Genomic DNA, 27,308 nt, shown 5'->3' with positions numbered 1-27,308 from the left:
ATTATAGACTTGCTCGCCACTTCATTCACTCGAAATGAGACTGACAACCGAAACTTTCAGACCGGTTTTTTTTACATTACTAATTAGTTCAAATTGTGACACTAAAAGGTCTTCAATATTATTACCCATTCTGATGACTATTTGACGTAATTGATTTCCTGATTTGTCTGGATTTTTTTTGATCAATTTATGGATTTATCAATTTATTCAAACAAAGTTGTATATTAACTATTCTTGTTACTTTCGAAAATTTCAAATCCCGATAAACTTGCCAGGTATTGATTTTTTATCAGTTTTCAAGTTTTGTAAAAATTCAACGGGAACTGTCTCATGCTTCAGTGGAGTGTCGTAGAAACTCTCCAAAAAATCTGTTTTTTTTTCATATTATTAATCCGTGCTTTCTGACAGGTCGGTTATAGAAAAAAACGTCGACTAAGTTTAAAAGCGGACCAAATGCCCTGAAGCTAAAGAAGGGCTGGTTTTTCAGGATGAAACAGATTTGCAAAATTTGTTTAATTAAAATAAAACAAAAAAACTCAAAAAGTTCACGTTCTGATTCGTAATGCACAAATTTTCTATTTAAAAAATTTGTCAATCAAGTCTTAAGTTAAAGCAGAAAGTCAGGAAGCCAAAAATTTTCTCACAGGTTTAAAAAAAACAACTCGAGAAATTTTATTACCTAACCAATACTGATGTCTGCATTTTTATGCTTCATATAAGTTCAATGCGTTGTTTGCAATAAAAAAATTTTTGAACTAAATCGCCCGAACAAAAACGATGAAAGGACGATCAAATTGCAAAAAACTTAAAATGGTTAACTCAATGACAAAAAGTGAAATTACAGCGCACAATTTGAGCTAATCCATATGCACTATGGTTCCAACCTTGGTCTTAAAAAACAACAATTTTGTTTTCAATTGGTGTCATTTTTTCTGCGTGTTGTGATGAAATAATCTGAACATAAAAAAAGAAATTAGGCAAATGCGACAGTCACAGTCGAACAGGCCTATATGTAAAAAAAACAAACAAAAAAATCGTAACAAAAATTTCAAAAAACGTTTTCTAATTTCTTTTCGCAGAAACTTTTGGAACTTTCGAAGTTTTTGATTCCCAAAGTTGTGCTAAATAACTCAAAAAACTAACTTTAATCCAGTAAAACTGAGTTTTTACGGCTTCAATAAGCTACTGTAAGCCTGCACACTCATTTTTTTAATTCAAATTTAGACCAAAAATCAAAAAATTCAAATCAGTTTTTTCTCGACTCTGAGATTTTTTTTCAATGTGGAATCTGAAAGAGCTTTGATATGACATATCACTCGACCCATTCCGATGATTATTTGTGGTAGCTGATTTTGCGTGAAAAACAAAAAAGAAAAAACTAAAACGCACCCGAATACAAAGTTCCTCCACATTTTTCAAATGGCCGGAACAACAATCAGCTAACAACAGGACCGCTCTGCTTAAGTCCTTTATGGGTTTCATAAGTTAAATCTTGATCGAAGAAAGGAAAAGTCCCTCAAAACGTTTAACCTTAGCACGGACATACGTTTTCTCACATTGGAAGCGTTTTTTTTTTCAGTTCGCGAAATTGGTTAAAAGATACCCGCTCACATTAAATTAGCAAAACTTAATTGGCTTCATGCATCAAAAGATATAAGACAACAAAAAGATCTACTATCAAGATAAGACCAACAGGCCAACACTAGTATTTCTAAATAATGGAAGTTATTATTCCTTTAGGACTTTCAATTCTTAGTGACAAGAACACTAGAAGCTAGAAAACACGAGGGCGTTTCTGGCTTTGTTTATTGAAAAAAGATTTAGTTTGAATGAAGGATTCAACTCCAATCTTAACGAAACTAAAACGCAACCGAATGCAAAGTTCCTCCACATTTTGCATATGATCGGAACAACAATCAGCTAACAACAGGGCTGCTCTGCTTAAGTCCTTTATCGGTTTCATAAGTTAAATCTTGATCTAAGAAACGAAACGAGCCTCAAAATGTTTAACCATAGAACGGACATAAGTTTTCTCATATTGTAAGCTTTTTTTTTTCAGTTCACGAAATTAGTTAAAAGATACCCGCTTACACTAAAATAGGAAAATTTAGTTGGCATCATGCATCAAAAGATATAAGACAACAAAAAGACCTACTATCAAGCTTAGACCAACAGGCCAACATTAGTATTTCTAAATAATGGAGGTTAGTATTCCTTTAGGACTTTCAATTCTTAGTGACAAGAAAACTTGAAGCTAGAAAACTTGAGGGCGTTTCTGTCTTTGTTTATTGAAAATAGATTTAGCCTGAATGAAAGATTCAACCCCAATCTTACCGAAGCTTAAGTTTCTTGTTAAAGTTCTCTCAAAGCATATTTGTGTAGCTCAACCAGTCTCACTGAGTAAGAATGAACTGTAGCCTAGAGGGTATTTTCTCTATATGCTTTTAGGCACCTTTAACTAAAATCGTGAGTCGTTATCAAATTAAAAAAAAAATTCTATTTCAAGATTAATCAGTTTGAAAAGCTTTGTGTTCCAGAATAGTTTACGTCGTTTTTTGATTTTTGAAATAAGTAAGCCCTAGGTATAAGTTAATGTAACAATATTTTATGTTTCATTAGTAATTGCTTCCAAGTTTTGATGGTCTTTCATAATTTGATTTCCAAATGTGCTTTTTTTGTTTTTTCGTTCTTCTTTAAACTATTAATACCTTATTAATTACCAATGATGACCTATATAACCATTTGTTTAACAATTGGTTTAACAAATTGGTTAAAAAAGGTTTACCTTTTTAACTCGACATAACTGCTAATTAACTCAGCTTTTCTCTGTCTGTATCTGTACATTTACAACCCATAAACCTATCCAGCTTTTTGCATTACATAACATTTTTGAAACTAAAACTGAACCCCTCACTTTATTCCATGCATTGTTGTTTCCTCGGCAAAAACTCTGAAACTGTGATTCTCCCCACCGGGACTATCTCCATTTTCCTGGTCGCCATAAGCCAGATTCTCGAAAGACTTCGAGAACCCAAAATTCAAAAACCCACACAGCCCACTGTCATCCGGCTGATCCGGAGATGGGCTTAACACTGGCTGCTGCTGATACAAAAGCCCAGGTGCACTTGCAGGTTGATAAATTAAAGGTCGCGTTTGCATTTGGAAATTGTTCGACGGCAAGTTTGTTACTTGATAAGATTGGGCATTCGGGTTATGTATTCCCCCATTCGCCATACTGTTGGCAGAATGTAGCGGCGGATTGTTGCCAGCATCTTTCGGCATCACGAAGTACTCGGCAAAAACTGGGGTCTGGGGGGCTGAAATAGCTTGGCGCAACGGAGGGTGCGCCGCACCGTCTGGGGGGTTGGTGGACACATAATGTGATGGAGAATAATGCTGGATGCTATTACCAGACTCCATTGCAGATAAAGTTCGCTCCAATAAAGTAGAGTAAACTAAGTAATATAAACACACTGGTGATAAATTAAAGATGCTTTAATATTCAGATGTTGGGGGAAGTACCGCAGGGGTGATGAAATGGTAATATGTTTTCAGGGTTGCTAGCTGGTATATTCCGCTACTCCTAATGAGTAGTTGGTATGTCTTTTACACTTGTTCGCGGTCTACTTGAGTTAGATCTAGAAATTAGGGAAAGTAATAAACTTTCTCTACTACGTTCTCGTACAAGAGAGAAGATAGCTGTATTTGTTGTAATAATGTAGAATGAAGATAAAAGTAAAAAGTGCAAAGTGTGATAATGAGCAAAACTCCTAACTGGATAAAAGGAAGGCAAAGAGTACTGGCTGGAATGTCGCAACTATCTATCGATGTCTCGAGTTTAGTTTCCTAATACATACACATCACTAGGGTCCAAAAGTCACAAATGGAAAGCACATTTAAAAATATTCGGGGAGGGAGTAAAATTTGCGTCTTGAGACTTGGGTGAGAATAGAAATTAGTTATTAGCAGTTCCTAGTTATGAGTTATAACTGAACTGCACCAGTACGTAGATGTCGTTTCATCCTTAATTAGATATGCACGCACGTATAGCTAGCAGTGGCTGAAGTTTTATTTATGATGCTGTAAACTGAATATGGAAAATATTCTATTTTTTTTTTCTAGAGCAAAAAAAGAGCCGATGCACATTATTGCAAATTTGAAAACTGCGTCCAGTTAAATTAATTTGGACCAACGGGACAAGATGCCAAAACTCTAATTTTCCATCACAGTTACCGGCACAGTATAATATCACCTTAGAGTGAGGCCACACAAAACCGTGAGGACTTTTTTCGCCGCCGATTCTTATTTTAGACACAAAATCTACCAGACTTGTTAATTACAGCAGTCTCCGGTAAGAAGAGATTTTAAGTAAAAGTGTAAAGTAATTCATATAAATTTCGCGACTTTTGAGAATATACAGAATTTTGAATGAAGAGTCCAACTTTTGACACTTTTCCTCCGGACTGTCTTCAGGAGCAGTCAAATAATTAACACACGGATCTTAACTAAATAAAGTCCAGAGCTGATTGACCAAGTTTGGAATTAAGACGATAACAACAAACAGGCGGTTTTTAACGTGCGAAATCTGGCTCAAAGTAGCAAATGAATAACAAGGTTCACTTGTTTTCAAATTGGTACAAATTTGGGTAATACGCACAAAACTCCCGCTAACTATTGAACTGGGTTAAATGTAATAAGTGGAGGCAATAATCTGTGGACGTGATCTTGGAAATTCAGATCGGATATTTTCAGAAGTTGCTTAGAAAGAAAGCGCTTTGCAGGCGCGAAGTTCCTGATATTCAACAAGATATTGTATGGCGTGAAATTCAAAAGTTGGGAAATATAGATAACTGATTTTGGTTTTGTTCTCGAGCGCGTAGGGGAGGGGGACTTAAAATGGTATAATACACACAGCAGGAGGACAGATATTATGAACAAGCGTTCAGATCAAGCGTGAAATTGCCTGAAGCGTAGTAAGACTGTTGAGCCGTATGATTTTTGCTTCGGTGGTGTTCTGTTATTTGACTGTTTTGAGCACACTTTTCTCTTTTTCGCCCAAGGGGCTTTAAGGGTCTGGGCGAAACTTGATTACCCTCTTGCTGATTACTTACAATTTATGCAAACAAAATGTCCAAAACTGTTTCCAGAACAAATTACAGCGTTCAGTCGGTCCTAAATGAGAAGAGAACGAGGGAGGCGATATTCCCTAGACACCCCAACGTGCTTGAACAGATATCTCAAAGCCCCTTTAAATTCTATCAAACATTCATTCAATCTTCACCCGACCCGGGACGTCTGCTGTTGACAAATAGGAACACAACATAACCCCCCAACACTACAAGAAACATATACAGCAGTCACCTAGCAGTCAATAGACCCGTAGACAAGAAGACAATAAAAGTAAAGTGCACTAAGCTCTTTCTCTCTGTTGCTCCGCCGGGCCACTGGGATAAGAAGTCAGCCGGGGTTTGATTGTGGGTTTTTATTTAGCCCGGCAACTGGTTAAATGCTAATGCTTAATGGTGGCCTAACACTTGTCTTTAAAGAAGTTATGTCGAACTGGATATCAACTTTATGTTATGTTGTATGGGGACGGACCATTGTAACTTTTATCTGATTAACTCTTGACCAGCTAAACAAATAGTGCGAAATAAAAATGGGTCGCAACCGAAATTTTAAAAATGAGAAACGATCAAAAATGCTGGAAGCACATAGAAATGGACTTGACACAAGTGTCTTAGCAATGTAGAATTGGGAGACACCGAATCGGCCACTGATCGATATCTAACTGATTTTTAGGGCGGGAAAGTTAATCTTAAATAGCAATAAGTCCCATTAAGATAGCAAAATCTCCTGAATTAGTAATAGAGTGGAGGCTCATTTGTGATCGGAATTAGACCAAAAATTGTAACATACTGTTTATTCTATCACAAACTGAAGCATTTGCTAAGCTAGTAATTCGTCTCAAATAACTTGGTTTAAAAAGGGAACACAAACAAAAAAATAGCGTTTAAATAAACAAAAAGCATTTAGTCAATACACTGTAACATACAACATCAAGTGAGAGCTGTATGGCGATGAATGCATATTGTGCTTCGTTTAACTCAATCAAGTTAATTATTTCCAGAGAAATGGAATTTTTTGAGTATAAATGCAATGAAATTTCCAAACTGGTTTTAAAAAATGTCAATACCATTCAAATTTAAGGAGACATTATTAGGAGTAGGTGGACGGCATTAATGAATTTTGGCATAGAGCTGAAATCATTCAGCTCTCGGTCCTGGCTATATACGCATACATTTCATTAGTTTAAGCCACCATGCGTCACAGTTGCTGAAAAAATAGATAGAACTTTTATTCTACACAATGAAAAAATTAATAAAACACATAACAGTGCCGAAAACTTTAAAACCACATTTGGTGTCAAACTGTTTTGTTTAGTCTAGTTCATTACATATATTTAACATGATTACATGGGAAGATCTAAAACTCCGCAAATCTTTCTAGTCGAATAACTGTCTAAAACAGCTAGTACTTACTAGTGAAAAAAAACTTTCAGACAGGCGAAATCGATACTTTCGTTCACTCCACTGCAAGTTGAAGCACCTACAAAAATTGTGGTACCGAGACAGCTTTACATGATTTGCAACATAGCGAAACGCAATCATTCAGAAAAATTAAAAAATCACAACGGTACAAGTTTTTACAAAATGATGTGTCAAGATGGTCCAGAGGGGGGCGGACTCTGGAAAAAACTCTTGAGCTAGTCCCATTGTAAGCAAATTTCCAATTCACGAGGTGCTGAATAAGAAGTTTGTTTTATCGAGCTTCGTCATTCAGTTTTTGTTTTCAGCTTTATCCATAACTTTGTTTTCAAACCTTTCGCCATCTACTAAACTTCGATCTCTATAGTTAAGCAGGTTGTCACGGAGGTTAATTATTTAAGGTTTTAGTTATTTCAAAATAGCTTGCCTTGCAAAAATGAAATACGATCAATTGGAGACCTTAAGTGATCATTTCAGATTGCTTCCGAGCTAATTTGAAATCACCAATGTTTGAGAAATACAAAAAATCACTTTAAGAATCATTGCAACGTATTCTGACTTGTGGAACAAAATTTCCTTTATAACAAAAAACATCACTGCAACAACTTGTGAAACTATTTTACTAGCAAAAATAGCAAAAAGGCAAATGTAGAGACAAAAACGAAAACAATAACAAGATTAGCTGATTGCTGTGCAAGTGGCACATAACGTTCCGACTACAATGATTGAAATAAAATCCAAAAAGATGAAAAAATAGTTAAATTTTTTTCAAAAAACAATGTAAAATAAGATGTACGAATAGCTAAGATGATGTATAAATTGCAAAAAAAGACCGATATCTATAAATCGCATTGACACTACAGTCTCCATCAGCCTGTCCTTAAAACATTTCGTCTTTAGTCTGAAAAACGGTAAAATGTGAGAGCATTTTTTTGGACACGGACTTTTTGAATATAGCACTTGAATATGACACCACACTTGATCCTCTTCGTTTTTTTTCATGAACTACCTAAGCTTGGACCGGAAAAAAAAACGTCCTACTCCAGTGATCCCAACAAAAAGAGAAAACTGTGCGAACATACAGGAAAATCAAATCACAAAAATTCACCCCAAAAATATCAGCGAAAAACTATATTACATAATCTATAATACCTGAATATTTGGGAAAAATTATTTCAACAAATTTTGTGCAAGAATCGAAAAAAAATTCGCACTCCGGAAAGAAATTTTGAAACCGAACGAAGCGACTAAAGATAAATTATAAATGAAACTTTTTTCATCCTCTGCTATTTTCCATCAACCCAATTTTAAACTCATTTTTGGATTCAAACTCATTTTTGGATTAAACTCAGCCTTTCGTGAAACTTTTAAAACGTTAATTTACCGACCTAACTTAAATAACTCAATTTTGAATTCATTTTCAATTTCTGCTAACCTTCGATGAAACTCAATCGTATTCAAGCTTTCGTGAAACTTTAAAATTGGTCACTTACTTAATTTAAATGAACAAATTTTAAATTTCAGCTGTCTTTTAATGAAATTCCATTGTGCTTAAGCTTTCGTGAAACTTTTTAAATTGTCACGTGTCTTATTTAAACTTTATTTAACTAAATTAATTTTGAATTAATTAAGATCACATCCGTTTTCGAAAATGAAAATTCATTTAGAAAACACTGAGACAAACCCAATTGTAAGAAATAGATTAATGGATCATTTTCACTTTCACATAAACTCATTTGAAAAAAGCGACTGTCGGAAAGTTCCAGAAACTGAAGACTTAAAAATCAAAAATTTTTATTCGTTTTAAACGAAAATCAGAACAGATATTCTTCAAAAGTGGAACAACCAAATCATAAGAAATTCAAAAACACGAATTAAATCAGTAAAAGTTCACTTGGTTTAGTGTTAATAAAAACAAGACAGCTCGAAAATGCAAAAGGTCCAAAAAACTGGTTTCATACAGCAAAGCATGTCGAATTTGTATAAGCTTAGATGATTGATACTTTTTCTACATGATTAACCTCACCCAGTATGAGAAAAATGGACCAATGAGGTTTTGCCCCTGCTTAAGAATTACATGCAATTTTTTGGTCATTTTCTGGATTGGGTAATGTTACCTCACCCTCAAGCAACGAGCACGGTTCATGGCGGGCTTCGAGCATCCGACCTTTCGATTAGGAGGCGGAGACTTAACCACTTCACCACCACTCCCTCCAAAACAGAACGATTAATTGGACGTAGCGTTCTTATACAGAGGAGTTTGTTCTATATCGAGTGTCTATATGCAATGCAAATCAGATCTTACGATAAAGTGAAGAAGCATATGCGAAACGATTAGCGTGCGGAGATTATGATCTAACACGTGTTCGCTGCAGCTGCAAATTGAATACAGAAAAAAAATCAGAAAAGCGGGAACAATTAGGAAAATCTGTAAAATACGCTCATATCTAAAAAGTATCAAAAAAAATCGGTCTCTCATCACATAGCCCTAAACCTTAGGACTAGTTTTTACAAAAAAAAGATAAAAATAAAAAAACCTTGGTCTGAATTTTCTTTTAGCGTTTTCTTTGAATTTGAATAAAATCTGCATCCGATACGCGGACCATATAGCTTTTCACAACCTAATAACTAATTAATTATGTTTTTGATATGCAAAAAAAAATCAGACCAATTTGTTTTCGACATTAAGAAAAAATTACGACTGGAAGTGATTCACTATCGTACAAGGGAACTAGATCTAAGAATTTTCTATGAGCTTCCTAATATCAAGAGGACCAAAATGCACCCTAAACCATAATTCCTTACCACTCCGTGAGCGGTCGGAACACAAGTATGAATGATACGAAAAAGATCTAACAATCTTGCTAAATCATTCGAAACGCAGATAACACGAGAACAAATGATTTATATGAAAAGAAACAACTTAAGTTGAAAGAAGAAACTATAAAAGAAACTATTTCTTGAAATTAGAAAAAAAAACTATGATTCATGGAAAATCCCCGAACCTGATTTTTGCATAACAACTAAAGCGCAATAACAAACCAAAACACAATAAAAAATAAAATTTAATTAAATAGTTGATCCAAAGCACAGCAAAACTTCAAATAAAAATGCGAAAAAAGAAAAAGTAAGAGAAATCTTAATACGTTGCCGAAAATTCAACGTCCAAAGTTTGTTAAGCAAAGACAAAAGGATCGAAATTTTTTCTTATACCAGATCTTAGTTTAAGACTAGATACTTTTTTCGAAAACCAAAAAGTTCAAAATTAAAAATAACCAACAGACAGCTGGAAATTTGACAATGAGTTCAAAATTAATTCGAAAAATGATCCACTAATTTTGAACATTTTTCCAACTTCCATTTCCAGGGAAAAAATTATCGCACTGAAACGCGTTGAATATCAAGAATCTTTCATTGCGTACCGATTTGAATTTTCAGACAATAACAAATAAAAGAAGTGGTTCAATAGGTTGTTTTTTTATTCCGCTGATAATTCTAATACTAAAATTACATTTTTGAAATGAAGTCATTCACTTTTTTCAGCCCATTTTTAATTTGAGGTCGTACTGTATTGCAATTGAAAATTCAAAGAGCAACGCGTGAAAAACCAAGAATAAAACTCAGCTCGAAGTTTTTTTTTGAAAAAAACTAGACGTAAATAATGATAAATCACTCCCTTCACTAACACTAAATTATAACATTTGTACTCATTAAATCATGATAATCAAACTCGCGAGGAAAAATTAGTATCTTTTCATGGGCACTGCTGATTTCTTAAGCAGTCCATTAATGACCCTTACAACCTATATTACAAAGAGGCCATTATACGCTAGGAGCCTACAAAAGAAAATGGGATGAACTAAATTCAGCTTTCATCTTTCCACGAAAACTCATGGCAAATTGTATCCTTCCAGTCATTGTTGATTTTTTTAAAACAACCTCAACTTAGCCGCATGTGAATTTCATGCTTATCATACTCAAGATGCATACAAAAATTTGACAGATGCGAAGCTGTACTCAAAAAACCAAGCGAAAAACATACGTAAGTTTTAAGCTTGGCAAAAAAATAAAATGCAAGAAAATACCAAAATATGCTCGGAAGAAAAACAACTGCACAAAAATTAACAAAATGTCGGACAATTCAATCAACAGAAAGACAAACAACTAAAAATAATTGCATAAGAGTCAATATGTCCATAATGAAACAAAAAAAATCACATTCTTTCATGCTTGACACAGTTTTTTATACAACTAACCCACTCATTCTGCTGAAAACTAAAATCCATTTTTGAAACTAAAAATCAATTTCGTTTTTAGTGCCCTTTTGATATTGGAGAAAAATTGCCTCCCTATTAGCAAATGACCTTGAATTGAACCAAAAAAAATCAAAAAGGAAGTCGCAAAGAAATCAAATTTGAGCGTCAACAAAATTCCGGAATTTTTCCAGCAAAAAAAACATTTAGTTCAATAACTCTTGAAAAGCGGTCACTCGAGCATAACTTTTCACTCGTTAATATGTTATTGTTCCGACAAGTGAAAATGGGGAGGAATTTTTTGTCTTCGAGTTATTTTTAATTTTTTTTTGTTTGGGCAAAAACCACAAATCATCATCGAACTGGGTTGCGTGATATATTATATAGAGCCCTTTGAGTCCTGATTGAACGATCCTGTAGTTGACAGTGTACATTTCTTCTATCATACCGAGCACAAAAAAAACGGTTAAACGTGTTTAAGTAAGAAGATCAGCAGATGGAACATCAAGCTCTAGACTCAAAAACAATTCATTTAGAGAGGTGAAGCGGAGCTTCGATACAATTAAAACAAGACATTACAAAATGTTGAAGTGAGAAAGTCTATTTAAAAAAATTAAGCTGAAAAGTTTACCTGAAAAAGTCAAGAAAACTATGTCTACAAAAATTGCATACCTTTGTCTCGGATGCAGCTTATAAACAGCCTAAGCAAGCATTGAGCTTCAATGACCGATCGGCAAATAAAGCAAAAAACTAGCGAAAAAGTCATACAATTATTAAAATCAATTTTAAAGACCAATCCCTCCTGAAACAAGCAAAAGCATTTTAAAAATTCTTCTGTAAAACTGAGCAACATCAGTTGACTAAACCGATATCATATAAGCCGAACCCGTTTGAACGAGAAAAAAAAATTATTCGAAATAAGAATTGGTAAATTTACTAACTACAGAACAATTGTTAATTATAGAGAAAACTGTTTGAAAAAAGCTAGTCTTTGGAAAGAAGCTGCTTGAAAATCGTATTGCATTTTAAAAATTTTAGAAAAAAAACGGAAATTCAGCCGACAAAAGCCCAAAAAAACAACAAGCCCAAAAAAATTTCATTTTTTCAATACATTTGTTTGAAAAAATTAATTACTTCCTCGAATGAACAAAGAACTAGTTCATTTGATTTTTTAATTGAATTGAGCATGTCTGAGCAGAAACTGAGCAAGAAATTGACCAGCAGAAATTAAGAAAAGCTGTTTACGGGAAAAAAAACCAAGTTCCAGATTACAAGTCGCTTGCTCTCGCAAATGAAAAAAGAAGCGCGTGGGATGCATCATGACAAAAAAGGTGCTCAAACAAATATAAAAAACCCATCCACTGGATACTATGTGTTAAAGGAACTTCAAAAAACATAGCAAACTGACAGTTGGAAAAGAGTAATGGACACAAAGAAACAGAAAAAACCTGACCAGCAAATGGGTAATTTTGGCTTTTTTCAATTTATCAATAATTACGCTAAAACTACTTTGTTAATTGATAAGAAAATTATATCACAAGAAGCCCCTTACGCAGCTCAACAAGGTTTAAGAAAGGTTAAGTCTCCAAAAATTTTCGCAAATTGTTTAAAATTTATTTTTAAACAGATATTCTGGGTTTTATATAGCAAAAACCACATTTATTGACTATCAAGTGAAATTTTTTTCTCTGAAACTGGTTTTTGAAGACTTAAACCTTGTTGAGCTGCGTAATAGGCTTCTTGTGATATAATTTTCCTATCAATTAACAAAGTAGTTTCAGCGTAATTCTTGATTAATTGAAAAAAGCCAAAATGACCCATTTAAAGGGTAAAATTTTGGTTGAGAATTTCGGAGAAAAATGGCACCATATTAATTCTGGTGAAAATCTAAGCAACTTTTGTTCTCTTCACTTTTTGTCTAATCTTAACCCAATTTGAGAAAAACGCGTTTGCAAATTCAAGTTTTGTTCGTTTTATCCGGATTATTTAAATCAGCACTGTATTTGAGTTTCACGAGTAATTCATGTGGGAACCTTTCCGATAAAATTAAACCAATTTGAGAAAATAGGAGCAATTGGTAAAACTTTTATTTCGCAGGTTAATCTGATAATTAAATTCCATTTTCGAAATTTCAAGTCGATCACATTTTTCGTGACCTTTGCATCCTTGCTGCTCGATAGTGGAACTTGCCTTCCTTTTAAAAAAGAAAATGAAGTGAACTTAAAAAGAAATCAAAAGTCAAACCGCGAAAAATCAAAATTGAGCGTGATCATATTTTAAGACTTTTTTCCTGAAAAGAAACAAAAACACAAAAAAATCACCAGGGCCTAGATAAGAGCACTCACTACGTTCATAACTCTTAAAACAGGTTTTGGTATTAACAGAATTCAACTTGTCAAACAACGAACCATTAACAAACAGAGTTTTCTTTCAGCGTAGAATTCAGCTGATCTTGTTTTTTTTCAGCTGATCTTGATTGAGAAAAAGGCAATTCCCAATTATCAGAGAAATCAGCAAAAAAAGCTCTTTCTCATTATAGTCCCTAAACAATTCCGTTAAATACCGATCAAAAATTTTAACTATTGTTTAAAAACTTCAATTAATCCAATTGTTTAAAATACAACAGGCAACAAAGTTTGGTTTTAGTCTATTTCCACTTCACGCATAGAGATCTTTTCGTTTCACCAGTCATAAACATCGTCCGATTCTGCATAAATTTCTGCCGCTGTATTTCCACAATTCTTTTTCTCTTTTTAAATCAACTGGATAGCCATAATGGATAAGTTTTCTTGAAGCCATCCACGGGAGGAAAGCCTGTTAATCCCGACTATTGGTCTTTCAATCCATGCGATTCGCAATGCGAGAACTGTTTTTGACATTCGCCATGTCTCCTGTCAGTAGACTTTACATCACACCATTTCGCAATTCAAAATTGTACATTCTCCAAGATATCGACATCTTTTCGAGATAAAGTGTTGTCATATTGTTCTCTGAAAATGATAATTGAAATACCCATCTGTCCTCGTTATCATTTGCTTATTAAGATACAGGTTACAAAAGAAGGTTATTAAAGCCTTTACCAAACAAAGTAATTTAAAAAGCGTTAGTTACGTTGAAATAAAACACCAGATATTTTAAAAATAGATCATAAATGGTCAACTTACAACACCTTCAAACTCAAAAATTCTTCATTATAGACCATCTTTTTTTTTATATAAAACTACCCTAATTTGAGAAAAATGGATAAATAAATGTTCTTCTTTTCCAAAGAAATCTGAATTCACATATGCAGAAAGTTGGACTGGCAATGGAGCAACTCTTGATTAAAGTTTGGCAATTCAAGCTCAAGATAATACGAGCCTTCAATAATGAGTGACATCCCTGCGATTTTCGTACCAATGAATGGCCAGAATCGAAAAATTGCTCTGAAACCACACCGGTCGCTCTGAACAACAGAACGGCTGGTAGTTCAAAGTCTAAATATCAGCAGGAAAAAATATCCCAAGAAAAATAGCGTTCGGTATTTAAACATCATGGAACCTGATCTAAACTATATTTTATGATTGGATAAATTAGATATTTTACCACTGTAAAGTATTTAATATTAACCAATCATGATCCATCTAACTAACAACCCACTTATTTGTAAGTGCTGAAATTACTTGTAATTTCAGCACCAGAGAGATTTGAATTTAACTTAGAAATTAGTTGCCTCTCCAAGAGAACTTCAGCAGCCGCAATAAACCAGTATACCCTAGATCTATTGAGCCTAGCAGAGACTAGTTAAACACCCTGAGACTAGATAGTATAAGAGTAAGATTAGGATCGGTATTAGACTAAGAAGTTGCACGAATCTATCCGGCCGAAAATAAGATAGCGTGACGAGCAGACGGTGTACCCTATCCGAAATTACTCTATGAGTTAACCACATCGGTCCTAACTCAATCAGAATAAAAAAACGCCTTCTAATTTTCTCAGTGATGCGCTAATAATGAGTAACTTACTAGTCGTTGTAATCAAAGAAATAGTAGGCCACTAGCGAAACAAATCAGCTGGGCAGTAAAAAAAACATGCACGTCTTAACTACAATTCGTCTTCGGTTTGAAAAACAACATAAAACAATGCCAGTATACATCTTTTTGGACTGGAAATTAACATGCCACTTAGACATAACTTATCGCCAGCGTACATCAAACTAGACTATCCCAATCATCAGTTGACTAAATATCTTGAAACCAAAAAATCATGTTTTCGAATTATCGAAAAATCTTTAATCATAAGAGAAGTATCAATCAGAAACGACAAGATCATGATGTCTTGAAAACACTAATATATCATATAACATAAACTTAAGAGAAATTTTTTTATAATTTTCACATTGAAGATAACAATGTGGCAGCATATGCAACGCTTTGCTGCAATAAATTGTTATTTAATTCACTTCTCTAGTTTTTTTTATTAAATTGACATGTGTTGCATAGCAGGTGATACACAAAGTGAGTTACCAATGCATCATCAAACCAATGATGTATTCAAACTTATCCGAAAAATAGAACAACAAGTTGACACGGCACGGAACATCATGACTATCAAAACAACTACATTTTTCTTCCAGCGTAGAATTCAACTGATCATATTTTTCAGGAAAAAAGTCCATTCCCAATTATCAAAAAAAATTAGCAGTAATTAGAGTAATTAGCAAAAAAAGCTTTTTCCCCCTAAAAAAATATTTCACAAAAGTCACCTAAAAAAATACGCGGCCGATTTAAGATACGCGGCCGATGCTGGTGATTTAAAAAGCCGTCAAACGACGACCTTAAGATATACAGTAGGTATCAACTCATCTTGAAATGTCAGCTCATCTTGAAGGAAAACAGACAGCATGACGCCCTGGAAATATTTGAAAGTACAAATAAAAATTGGTTAATGGTTTCCAAGTCCTCGGACAGCTGATAGAAAACTCAACAGCGTGCTGTCATTCTGTAAAAAACAAATTAAGACAGACAGACTAAAAAAAAGCTTTTCGGAATAGCCAGAATATTGCTTCAGAATGTCTACTCCTGTTTCACAAAAGGCGTACTCGAAAAACAAATTTTTCTTAAAACGACGAGTATTCATAGGCCATATTGGACCCATAAGAACACAATGAAACAGAAGCAGCCAATATAAAACTATCTATGATTAATCAAATAATCAAAATAGAGAGACGAAACATCACGCTTCTCCTGGAAGATTGCTCATCAGAGAAAAACTTGGGCATCACAAAAAGGAGCACCGAACTGATTGAATACGCTCCCTTTAAAAAAAACACATTTTTTTTAAAAACCGAATCTGAATTGGAAGACGGCATACATTTAAACTTCGCATGAAAACTTCGAGTACGCCTCAAACATGCTTTTGTGGACAATCTCACTCACTCATTCTCTCACTAAATTGTTCCAAAGGCGGATACACGCACCAAAACACAAAACAAAAATCACGACACCTTCGCGACATTCCTAGAAGAAGTCTACCATGCTGTTGAGATAGAGCCGAGTCTTCAATTGTAGGAAGGCGAACACTTTCACAACAACACTTTCACACTTTGAGATCAAGGCTATTGGACTTTGGGGTTGCTGTTTGAGCCGAACCTGTAGGAGGAGAATATAATAAATCCGTACGCCGAATCATGCTTAAACAACATAGCCGACGTTAACAAATATCACAAAAGTAACATCCACGAATTCAACGTGTAACAAAAATAACAACAACGTGGGTTATAGCAATTTGTTTTATTAATTTTTGAATGTACCGGAGGAGCAGCCTTAGGCTCCATTTAAGCAATCCACAATCTAGCAAAAAAAAAACTGAGCTAAAACACGAATAATCATACATACTGAGAACCAAACAAATATTTGCAAGTTTTCGCGCAGAACTTCAATGTGACTATTAATCTGAACAGCAGTCGCTAATAATTTTTAACAAATTCGTGGGACATCGTTTCAAATTATAGAAAGAATTCATGCCGTGTTCGGTCAAATGTCGGGCAAAAGTTTTTAAAATTTATTTAGAAATAAAGCCCAAAATTCATAATTTCAGACGACGACATAAAATAATATCCAAAACATGACGCCGCGGTGTCTCTCTTCGAGGTTCATCGTACAAATTTTTCTTTCTGAACTGAACAATTTGGTGACGGTTTCGAGACACAACAGGAAAAAAAAACGTTTTTTTTCCGTGACTGCCAAAAAAGATGTACTGAAAAATCTTCAAATTGACTACGCTTACATTTTGAGCAAAGAAACTTGACAAGAAATTAGGCTAGAGAAATTGTAGCGACAAAAGGAAAAGACTCTTACGGGACATTTTGCTCCAAATGTTTTGTTACTCCAAATGTTTTGCCCAAAATTCAAACCCTTGGCTGTATCGTTGTTGCTTGGGGTTGTTTCTCTGCTGAAAGATTGGATGTCTTTATGCTTGCCAGGTAACTATCGACGGAGAAAGAAAAAAACAGAAATTTTTGGTTCCTAGCCTTCCAAATAGTCCAAATAGGTTAATCGAAATTTTTTTTTATTTTGTTTGGAAATAAGAAACATTAACCTCAGAAAAACAGACGAGAAATACAGCCACTAGCATTAAGCAAGCTTTTGGTATTTTCCGAGAGTTCAAAAAGCCAATAAAACCTAGTTAGACAACAATTGATCTGAAAACAAAACACTGGTAGAGGAAAGTGTTGTCACAAAAAAAAATCAACATTTTCATGGGAATACGAAAAATTCAATGTCAGAAAAAAAGCAGACGAGGAATATGACAAATTAAATCTCAGAGCACAAAACAAGCATTCAGTACTTTCCGAGCGTTCACTAAGCCGACAACACGTGCTGAGTGAACAATTGATTGAAAACGAAAAAGTCAAAGTAAATTGTTCTCATAAAAACTTCCATATTTTTTCTGGAAATAAAAATTCAATCTCAGAAAAAAACAGACAAGAAAAACAACACTAGCAATAGGCAAGCTTTCAGTACTTTCCGGGCCTCTACTAAGCCAACAAGACGAGGTTAGACGCCAATTGATCCGAAAACAAAATATGCCGAAGGACAATGTTGTCATGAAAAAATCAACAATTTTTTGGAAATACGAAAAAAAAACTAGAAACGCAACCATTAGCATTAAACAAGCTTTTATATTGTCAAAGCGTTCACTAAACTGACAACAAATGTTAGACGCCATTTAACCCGAAAACAAAAAATGCTAAAGGAAATTGTTGTCATAAAACTTCTTGAGCGATTATAGTTTAAAATTTTAACTTTTATACTACCAACCGATCTGATTTATTAAACACAAAAAAAACTTTTTTAATCTTTATACTGATGCTAAAGAGACACAATAAGAGCCGAACTCACTTACGCCGAATATAATTTCTATGCGGAAAAAAACCCAAAAAAACTGGAACTGCACTTGCTATTCCAACCTGTGACCAGGGGTTCAAGTCCCGGCCGAGCCTCGTTTTTTTTCTGTGTCCGAAATTGAAATTTTCCGGGAAAATGGATTAGTCGGACTGTTGTTCGTCGGCTTATGTTTTGCCGGCTTAGATACCATTCCAAATTTTGTTGCCGTGTAAAATTACTAACAGACTGGTATCAGTTATAGTACCTTTACAAGGCAACAAAATTTGGAAGGGTATCTAAGCCGGCAAAACATAACCCGACAAACTATAGTCCGACTAATCCATTTTCCCGGAAAATTTCAATTTCCGACACTGAAAAAAAAACAAGGCCCGGCTGGCACTCGAACCCCTGGTCACAGGTTGGAAAAAAAAACAACTGCATTATCTTCAGACCAAAGGCGAGGTGCGATAATAAAGCAACATCAATTTCAATTACAAATGTGTAAGAAAAGTTATTTACGGGAAAAAATTTCTTGATTACAAGACACTTGCTCTCGCAAGGGTAAAGAACAAGGAAAATCAGATGTTTCACATTGGTGTTTTTTTTCAAGTTTAGAGCAATAGAGATTGTTGCAACCATGTAGGTCGACAAATGGAGCCCAGAGGATTCTTGAACGCATCGACCATGGATGGATGACTTCGCTAAAGTCTCTGGCTTGTTTTGAAAATTTCGACAGAACACAGGAATTTGTTCCAAAAGCCACCTGGGGCCTGCATATTTGCAATGAAAGGTTAACACTGGCAAGTTTCAGAAACTTCTCAGCAGATTGATGACAGTCTATTCAAAGATGAAGATGCTTAAATCTTCATAACGATGAATTTGGGCTCCACAACCTTACATGTTTCTTCTATGGGAAAGCTAAAACGGAAAAAGACTCCATTTGTTAACACTTTGGAACTATTTCAGTAACAAGATGCCTTCGGTTTATGAAATTCTGCAGCAATTCTTTATTTGCTTATGTCTTGGGACCTCACAGAAATGACGAAGACAAATGGAAACCCGGCAGTGCTATTTAGTTATGGTGGCAAATGCGATGAAAAAATTGAATGATCATATCGATAGTCTTGATGCAATTTATGAACGCAAGAAAAGAGCCGGACTTAGTAAGACACCATACCATAAAACAGTAGAGGCTGTTTCAACCGGAAAATCTCTAGCGACTGACAGGTAATTTTTGATTTTTTTTGCCTCTGGAAACTGACGCAAACTTGATAAACGTTATGCCAAAAAAGTTAACCTCGTGCTCCTTTGTCCATTTTCATTTGAAATAACAGCAAGTGAAAGAAATAATTTCAAAAGGAATCACCAGCCTTAATACTTAAACCCTAGTTGAGATCCTCAAGCGTTAGATGTGTGGAACCTTTACGATCCGCTAACTTTCAAGCATCAGCAGCTGTGCCATGTACAGCAAAATGAACAAGATAGGAATTGATATACGTCTGCTGAAGAAAAATGTTGGCAGACCTTTGAAACGAAACAACAAAATAAAATTATGGTTTGTGAAAATGGACGACAGTAATCGCCAGCCAAAAACTGTAATCAACCTTTTCATCCTCCTGAAGAAATAACACAAGGCAATGTACATATCCTGAGATCATTTTCGAGCGCAAAAAACTGATAATATGACGAAATGATTTTAAAATGAGAAACCGGACATGAGGACAGAACTGAAATTGCAGAGCAATTTCACATAAAAAGGAAAGAACGGTTGCGCAGGTTTAAAAAAGGCGTCAAAACTTGTGGTGGGTCAGTAGAGTACAATTGTGTCAGCACGGCTTGGACAAAGTCTACGCTCGATTACGAAAAATTTCTACGCTCGACATGAATGGCCAGGGCTGAAAAAAGCCTGTATAAATTGTTGAATACAATTCCATCCTACCAGCAAACAGAGGATTCATGGAAAATGAAAAACCTCTGCAGTTAATTGATTTTTTTTATTTTTACGAGTGTTTCAGATTGACGCAAAGAAAACACAACGACTTCAGGTTTAGAGAAATAGAAGGCTTGGGTTATCAAGAGTTCTCTATGAAACTCGTGGTTAAACGTCGTGTTCAGATGAACCAAAACGTGACAAGATATCCTTTTAACCCAAAAGATTAAAATCAAAATTTTTTTTACATCTTTTGGGTTATAAGTTAGATATCTTGTCCCATTTTGGTTCATCTGAACACAACGTTTAACCACGAGTTTCATAGAGATCTCTTCACATTATATGAAAGATTAAAATAGCTTCCAAATAAATCATGAAACTGAAACAATGTCTTGATATTTCGGTGAAATGAGAATAAAATAAGATTTCTATCTAGTGCACCGGGAGCTTGAAGACTTAGGCAAAAAAACTCATAAAACATAGGACAGATGGATGGAAAAACTTCATCTAATGACATTTATGTGTAAAAGCATGTGCACAGAGCGATTATATCTGGTGGTACCAGAACACTATCACACCAAATATTTTTTCAAAGAGAATTAGAAGTACAGTCTTGATTTAAATTATCCGGAGAAAACCAGCAACATTGGAACTTCAAACGCGTTTTTCTCTAATTGGGTTGAGATAAGACAAAAAGTGCAGAGAGCAGAAGATGCTTAAAACTTTATCATAATTTATATGAGCATGTTATTTTGCGAATTTTAGAACCAAAAATTTACCCCCAAAATGGGTCATTTTGGCTCGTTTGAGTTAAAGAACTCGTTTGATCTTTCCATTTTTTTTTCATTTTGACCGGATATTTTAAATCAGCAGAGTACTTAAGTGAAAACATCAAGAGAGCAGCCTTTTTTTAAAAAAAAACTTAAATCACAAAACCTTTTGTCCTATAGTTTGCTGTAAAAGAAAGATATTGAATCTATCTGCTAGTTGATCCCGCAAGAAACGATTTGGAAAGAGAATTTTCTAATCAAATTCACGATGATAAATTGCTAGATGAAAATCTGGCAGATTCAACTTTTGTCTTAGATTCAACACTTGCCATTCTTGACACACTTATCAGTAATTTCTCAAAAGAACTGGTGTGTCGTGGAACAGATATAATTATGTAAGTTCACGAAAGGGACTTTTCAATTTCCAGGAAGACTCAACTAAGCAATAGGAGACAAAACGCCACTAAAACGGAGGCGGCTTCATAAGAGACAGGATATTTTAAAGACGTTTAACGAGGAAAAACTGCTCTCGAATTGCGATGCACCCATGAAGTGGACATCGTGGCCTACAAGCATGCGGAATGGATCGAAGATCATTTCGAGTACAAAAGCTAATTAAACATGGACTGTGTGAAAATTAATGAAGACGGTCTGTACCGAAGGAGTCGCTCTTCACGGTGCAAGAAATTGAGCAAAAAAAAGAAAAAATTCTTATGAACAAACTCGATGAGCCCGACTTATGAATGAGCCCGAGATGTATATCAGAACAAAAATTATGAAAAAAAAGCAGAAGTGAGAACTGGATGTGCTTCCAATTTCATGTGCGTCTTTAACCGGAATCCCAATTCATCCTGCTGGTGTGTGGACAATCGAAGAAACATTTAAAACTGCGATAGATTCTGGAGTTAGAAACTGACACTGATGAAAAACCTAAAAAACTAGAGTCGGGTAGCGATAGAGTGCATTGCCTTTGCCAATTCAGCTGTTTGAAAGGCTCTGTTCCGACATATTTAACTGCTATCGATGAGATAAGCAAAATCCATTGTTACGGTGGTGATAGAACCGTTGCTGGCAATCATTAAAGCTGACGGACAGCAAGAAATCTTGTCAATGTTTTTTTTTCAGACAAGCTGGCATCGATGGCGTAACAATTGCGTGCTATTTGTCGTATGTTGGAGAACTGCTTTCGATGGGTGTCTCAGAATTTTCACAATTTTAACCATAAATCTACTGTGACTGATGAAAGCACGTGTGTTCAGACCCAATCGACCCAAAAAAAAAGTTGCGATACAAGCATTCGACCAAAATGATCTAGGATTGGAATCAACAGACTAAAAAAATTTGTAACCTGTCTCGAATTTGACCGAGCATGAATTGTTCGACCGAGAACAAATATTCGAATCAAGCTCGAGCGAAAAAAATCTTCGACCGAAACTCGACATTGATTCGACTCTAGTTCGAGTCTGATTCAAAACTGGTTCGGCTCTGATTCGTCCCTAGTTCGACTCTATTTCAACGGTTCTGGAGGTTGCACGCTTTTCGACGGCAGAACCATTTCCGACCGAAATCGGAAGCAAGATCCGTCAACAACTCTCCTTGAAGCTCAAGATAACTGGTTTCTGACCCGGACAGCATGACTCTGCCAAACGGTCTCCTGTTCTAAATACGGCTGGAGTCCTGACGGCATTGCTTATTAAGCATTGAAACAAACCCAGGGCACAAACCTCACCTCTGAACCGTCTGTCACCATACTTTCCATTACAACTAATAGAGTGTCTGGTAACGCTACGAAGGTTAAGTGCATCTACAGTGCACAAAACTGAAGAGCTTAAGAGTGGAGTAACATTTCTATTCTGCAAATGTGACGTGTGCTGATCAACTTTCACAACAAATGCCTCCTAAGATCCGCAAGTTCCAACTGGAACGATTAGTACGGACCAAACGCAAACGGCCTCAGATGTAAAATTGATTGTTTTATAAAAAACATGGATACAAACTTTGCTGCCAATCAGTTGACCTTGCCTAACTCAACTCCAATTAGATACCAAATAACAGCCAACAACAATCGAAAAGAGCGTGTTGTCGAGGGAGGAAACTTTAAGCACCGAAACATAAAAATAAACAACACTGAAAAACATCTCAAAATAGGAATCAAAATCAAATCCGGAAATGCATATTTTGAACTCATTATTATCTACATACCCCCTTAATCTAGTTTAGTTCCGGCTATGGTGTCTCGCTTAAGCAGTAGCTCGACATAAAAATGCTATTACAATGGAAAAAAAAAACAAAAAAGTTCACAGCAAAACAGAAAAATGACCTAAGGGACAAACATTCAGCTAGCAAAATTGAGGAATCTGTTTTGAATGAAGATGAAGCAACCCACATCACAGATGCATGCTCAAAATCTCCCAAAATTAATCTCATTGCGCCCAGCTTTGCTCTGAATTAGAGAACTTTGCCTGGGCTCTGATCACTTCCCAATAATAATCAACATCACATGCGCCATTGATATGATAGAATCCCCCAATTTAATAATTTTTTGCGAAGTCTTTTGAGTGAAGTTCACAGAAAAAATTGAGTAAGAAGTCTCAGGATCGGAAGAAACCAGCTGAGCTCTTAAGGATTTTTTAAAAAAGACAAAAAAAAAATTGGATAACTCTTCTAAAAAAATTGACCCTAAATCCAGATCAAGCAAACTATGGTTCACCATTAAATCTCTGTCGGGAAAACTACCTCCAAAGACACCCAACCAGCCAATAAATTTTGGTGAAACTCATTTTACGACCCAAAACTATGCGTCAATTGTTTTAACGAGCAGTAGACCCCAAACCAGAAAATCCTAACGAAACAAAAACAACAGCTATGCAGCATTTAAAGAAACTTAAACTCAGCAAATTCACCATCTCATCAATTATGGTATAGAAAGCCTTCAAAAACCTAGAAATAATAAGGCTTTCTACCCTGATCAAGTTTATTCCATTCACTTACCTTATCTCGGACCTAATATTCGTGTCCTAAATCAAAACACTCTCTATCAACACTGCAATAAAACTACAAATATAAAAAAAATCACGCTAATTCCATTCTCCAAACCAGGTATGGATCTGGTGAAATCGAAAAGCTTCCGCTGCATTGCACTACTAGCGCAAATCGTCAAATTGATGAAGAGTTTTTTTTCCTGAGCTACACCTATAAATACAATTAGCAGACTACCAACATGGCTTAAGATAAACCCGGTCTCCTCTGATTGCGCTCAAAAGACTAATCATCACAATATCGAAAGACTGAGTTAAGAAAAACCATGCCACACAACCCTCATGATTGCGCTTGATCAGATCTTGTACAGCTGCCTTTGACAAAGTAAATCAGATGACATATTTAAATTAGACTTAGCCACCAACACCAAGGGATGGCTGATACTTTATCGCCAAGGACCCTTCACATATGTTGAATTTAGAGACACAAAGTCTGGCATGAGAACAAATATTTAAGGTGGGCTAAAAAGTGATTAACTGTCGCCTATTCTGTCCAATATGAGCTTTATACCTAAGCCACGATAAAAATGCTCAGCTTAATCTGAGGACATAACAAAACTAACTTCAGGCCCACTTCAAACCGATTGAATTACTGAATTAAATGAATGGCTAAAACACAGGCACTTAAATCTTCCCGTTAGAGACAAAACTATGGCAACACTTTTTATTTCTTGGAATGAAAAGTAAATATTCAAAACCGAAGTAGATATTGGAGCATACCGAGTAAACACATCAAAAATCTCAAGAATGTGTATTACTTGAGTAGTATCTACGATAACATGTTCATGTTTGGAATTGATGCAATCCATTTTTTGAGCACTAGTTCAGGCCAGAAATAACATCTTTTAGAAACTTGCAAGTATCAAACGGCGATGCCAAAAAGAAACACTAGCTATAAGCGTTGAAGCAATCAGTCGTAGCGTAATGAAAAACGCCGCACAAATATGGTCTCCACATTTAAACAGCATCAACTGGTCACAACTTCATATCAAACAAAACAATGAACATAACACTATAACTGGTTAAAATAACAGATGTAGATCAACTACTCGTTGAAACCGAGATTCTCCGTGTTCGAGAGAGTAATGAAATGCTTGCCAAACGCTTCTTCCTCGGAAGCCGTCTTCCAAAGCGTGCATACCACAGAACCTTAGAAACCAAAAAGCATATGCATACTTAAAACAACACTGAATACGAAATAGGTGCAAAAAGTTGCCGCACTCCTGTCAACTGATTCACATCTTACAATCAGTCAGTTCAAAATCGGCCTCAAACTTCTGCATACTGAAACTGTGAGAGACTTTACTGAGAATCACCAAAGTAAAATTTTGGGTATGACCAATGGCGGAGTGGATTTCTTACAAATTAAACTATCACGTGAGGCTAAGTGCACACTTGCACAGCTCGACTACGGATACTCATCCATCCTCAAAAGCAATCCTAAACAGGACTGACACAAAAACGGCTAATATATGAACTGTTTGCAATCTAAAGTCACATGACGCGCACCAATGATTCAACTGTCCAGGCGGACCGACAGATGTCAATAATCTCAATCTACGGACTGACATCCTCCGTGTAGCTGAACACCTTCAGCTCACACAGCGCGAAGAAGCCGGAGAGCTAAGATTCCTGGAAAAAAATAATTGGCTGGACGGATGATGCTGACCTCCCAAAAGCACGACATAATGCGAGATCAAATCCGACTTATCCTTTGTTAAAACTACTTCCAAGTAACCCACGCTAGTGGCGTGACCTACCAATCCCGTTTGTTGGTGGCCAATAACACTGGACTAACGACGAGCCGAAACCACTATTGGATACGCGCTGTTCGTCCGTCTTCATTCTGCTTCAGACTTCGACCAGTTCGACCCGGGTAACTCATTTCTCTTCCGCTGTTAGCAAAAGATAAAATAGCAAAATTTTTGGCGGTTTACAAATGTTCGCATCAAAATGGCATTGGATAAGCGTAATGACTTAGAGAAAAAGGCGAAGAAGGAACAAACGGAAAAATTGTTAAAATAGACTTAAAAAATGAGTATTTTGGTGATTTATAACTCATAAACCTAAAAAATCGGTTGCAAAATCTAATTTTCAAAGTTGTTCTTGTTTTTTAAATTCAAGAAAAAACAAATGATGTTCATTGATTTTTTCATTTGAAACTTCCGCAGTACTAAAATTTAAAGTCGCATTCATTTGTGTAAGCGTATGCGTGAAGAATTTCTATTTATTTAAGCCTCTGCTTGACCTCCACACTAGGAAATTGCTAGTAGTAGTTGTAGTAGTAGAGTAGTCTTCAGAATGGTTGCTTTAGGGAATTTCACACTTTTACCGTCCAAAAGTTATCTCAGTTTGTTGTATTTATTGCAGTTTGCACATAAGAGTTTCCATACGCTTTTGTTGACTTCGTTGTACATTTTCTTGAAGTAGTCATTCAATTTCACAAAACTAGCTTGGTTGTTTTTAGTTTGATTTTGTTATATTGATCTCATTGTTGGCAGATATTTTGATAAGCTTCTATCAAAACGGTAACTAGAATAAAACTTTTCTAAATTTTAAATTCAAAACTTAAAAGTCCACAGTAACCTAATACAGGGAGAAAAAAATATATATTTTTTGTTGAAAAAAAGGAGTGTGCTGTGTCTATACCTTTTTCACACAACAAGACAATTTCACAACGATAGACTGTTAATGGGCAAAGAGCACAAAAGTAACGGCCACAATGAGAAAAAACCAAAAATTGAAGAGTGGTACTATCCAATTTTGCGTGAAAACAAATCAAAAAACGATCAGTACAACCAAAGACAAAAAGTTGAGGACGAATACAAGAAGACAATCAGTGCAGGCAAAAATTACTCTTGAAAATTGAACACAGCAAAAACTTCCAGTGTAATGGCGTTATCCAATGACCAGAATAATGAAAACTTTTCGAGGCTAGAGTGATTAGTATGATACCATTTTAGCAATGTTAGAAACCGACACGAGGCAAATATGACTCTTTTTACTGTTGTTAGTTAAGAATGTCTCATAGTTATGTAAAGTTGTGATGGAATAATTCAATTGAGAATAAATGATGAGGACTTTGGTTGTACTGTCTAGTCCAGAAAAGATATGCCTGACATAACCCGCCCCCTTAATTACTCAAAACCGGAGGATTGAAAGGAAACAATACCTGGAAAAACATTGTAAAAACGTAGATCAGTATAGAGTTAACCAGACACACTGTAACAATTGATTACGAATTAACAAACAGAGTCTTTTATAATCAACCAAACACAAGCCATTCAGATTTAGCGTGACTAAAGTTTCACTCGAGATTAAACGCAACTGGATCTTTTGCATTAAAACGGTGATAAAACGTTAACAAGTTAGAAATAGCCTTCAGCGTGGCCACTTATTGCACCA

General features: G+C 35.4%; 1 protein-coding gene across 3 annotated transcripts in view; it reads right to left on the bottom strand.

The window, feature by feature from the left end:
* LOC134851811 (acid-sensing ion channel 2-like) overlaps nucleotides 1-27,308 on the bottom strand; it is an 89,631-nt gene that overhangs the window by 42,287 nt on the left and 20,036 nt on the right. Inside the window, exon 1 of one of the 3 annotated variants that reach the window (XM_063868059.1) lies at nucleotides 2,915-6,268. The exons of 1 other annotated variant lie outside the window; for it this stretch is intronic. In XM_063868059.1, coding sequence (XP_063724129.1) covers nucleotides 2,915-3,420 — 506 coding nt within the window. In that variant the 5' untranslated portion in view covers nucleotides 3,421-6,268. Of the gene's footprint in view, nucleotides 1-2,914; nucleotides 6,269-27,308 lie in introns of those variants that run through there. One more of the 3 variants, XM_063868060.1, reaches the window with a different exon arrangement.

The sequence above is a fragment of the Symsagittifera roscoffensis genome, chromosome 7 (assembly GCF_963678635.1).
Source record: "Symsagittifera roscoffensis chromosome 7, txSymRosc1.1, whole genome shotgun sequence".
Taxonomy (NCBI): Eukaryota; Metazoa; Xenacoelomorpha; order Acoela; family Convolutidae; genus Symsagittifera; species Symsagittifera roscoffensis.
Note: the sequence above shows the minus strand (reverse complement) of the source record. Positions and strands in the feature narration are given on the sequence as shown.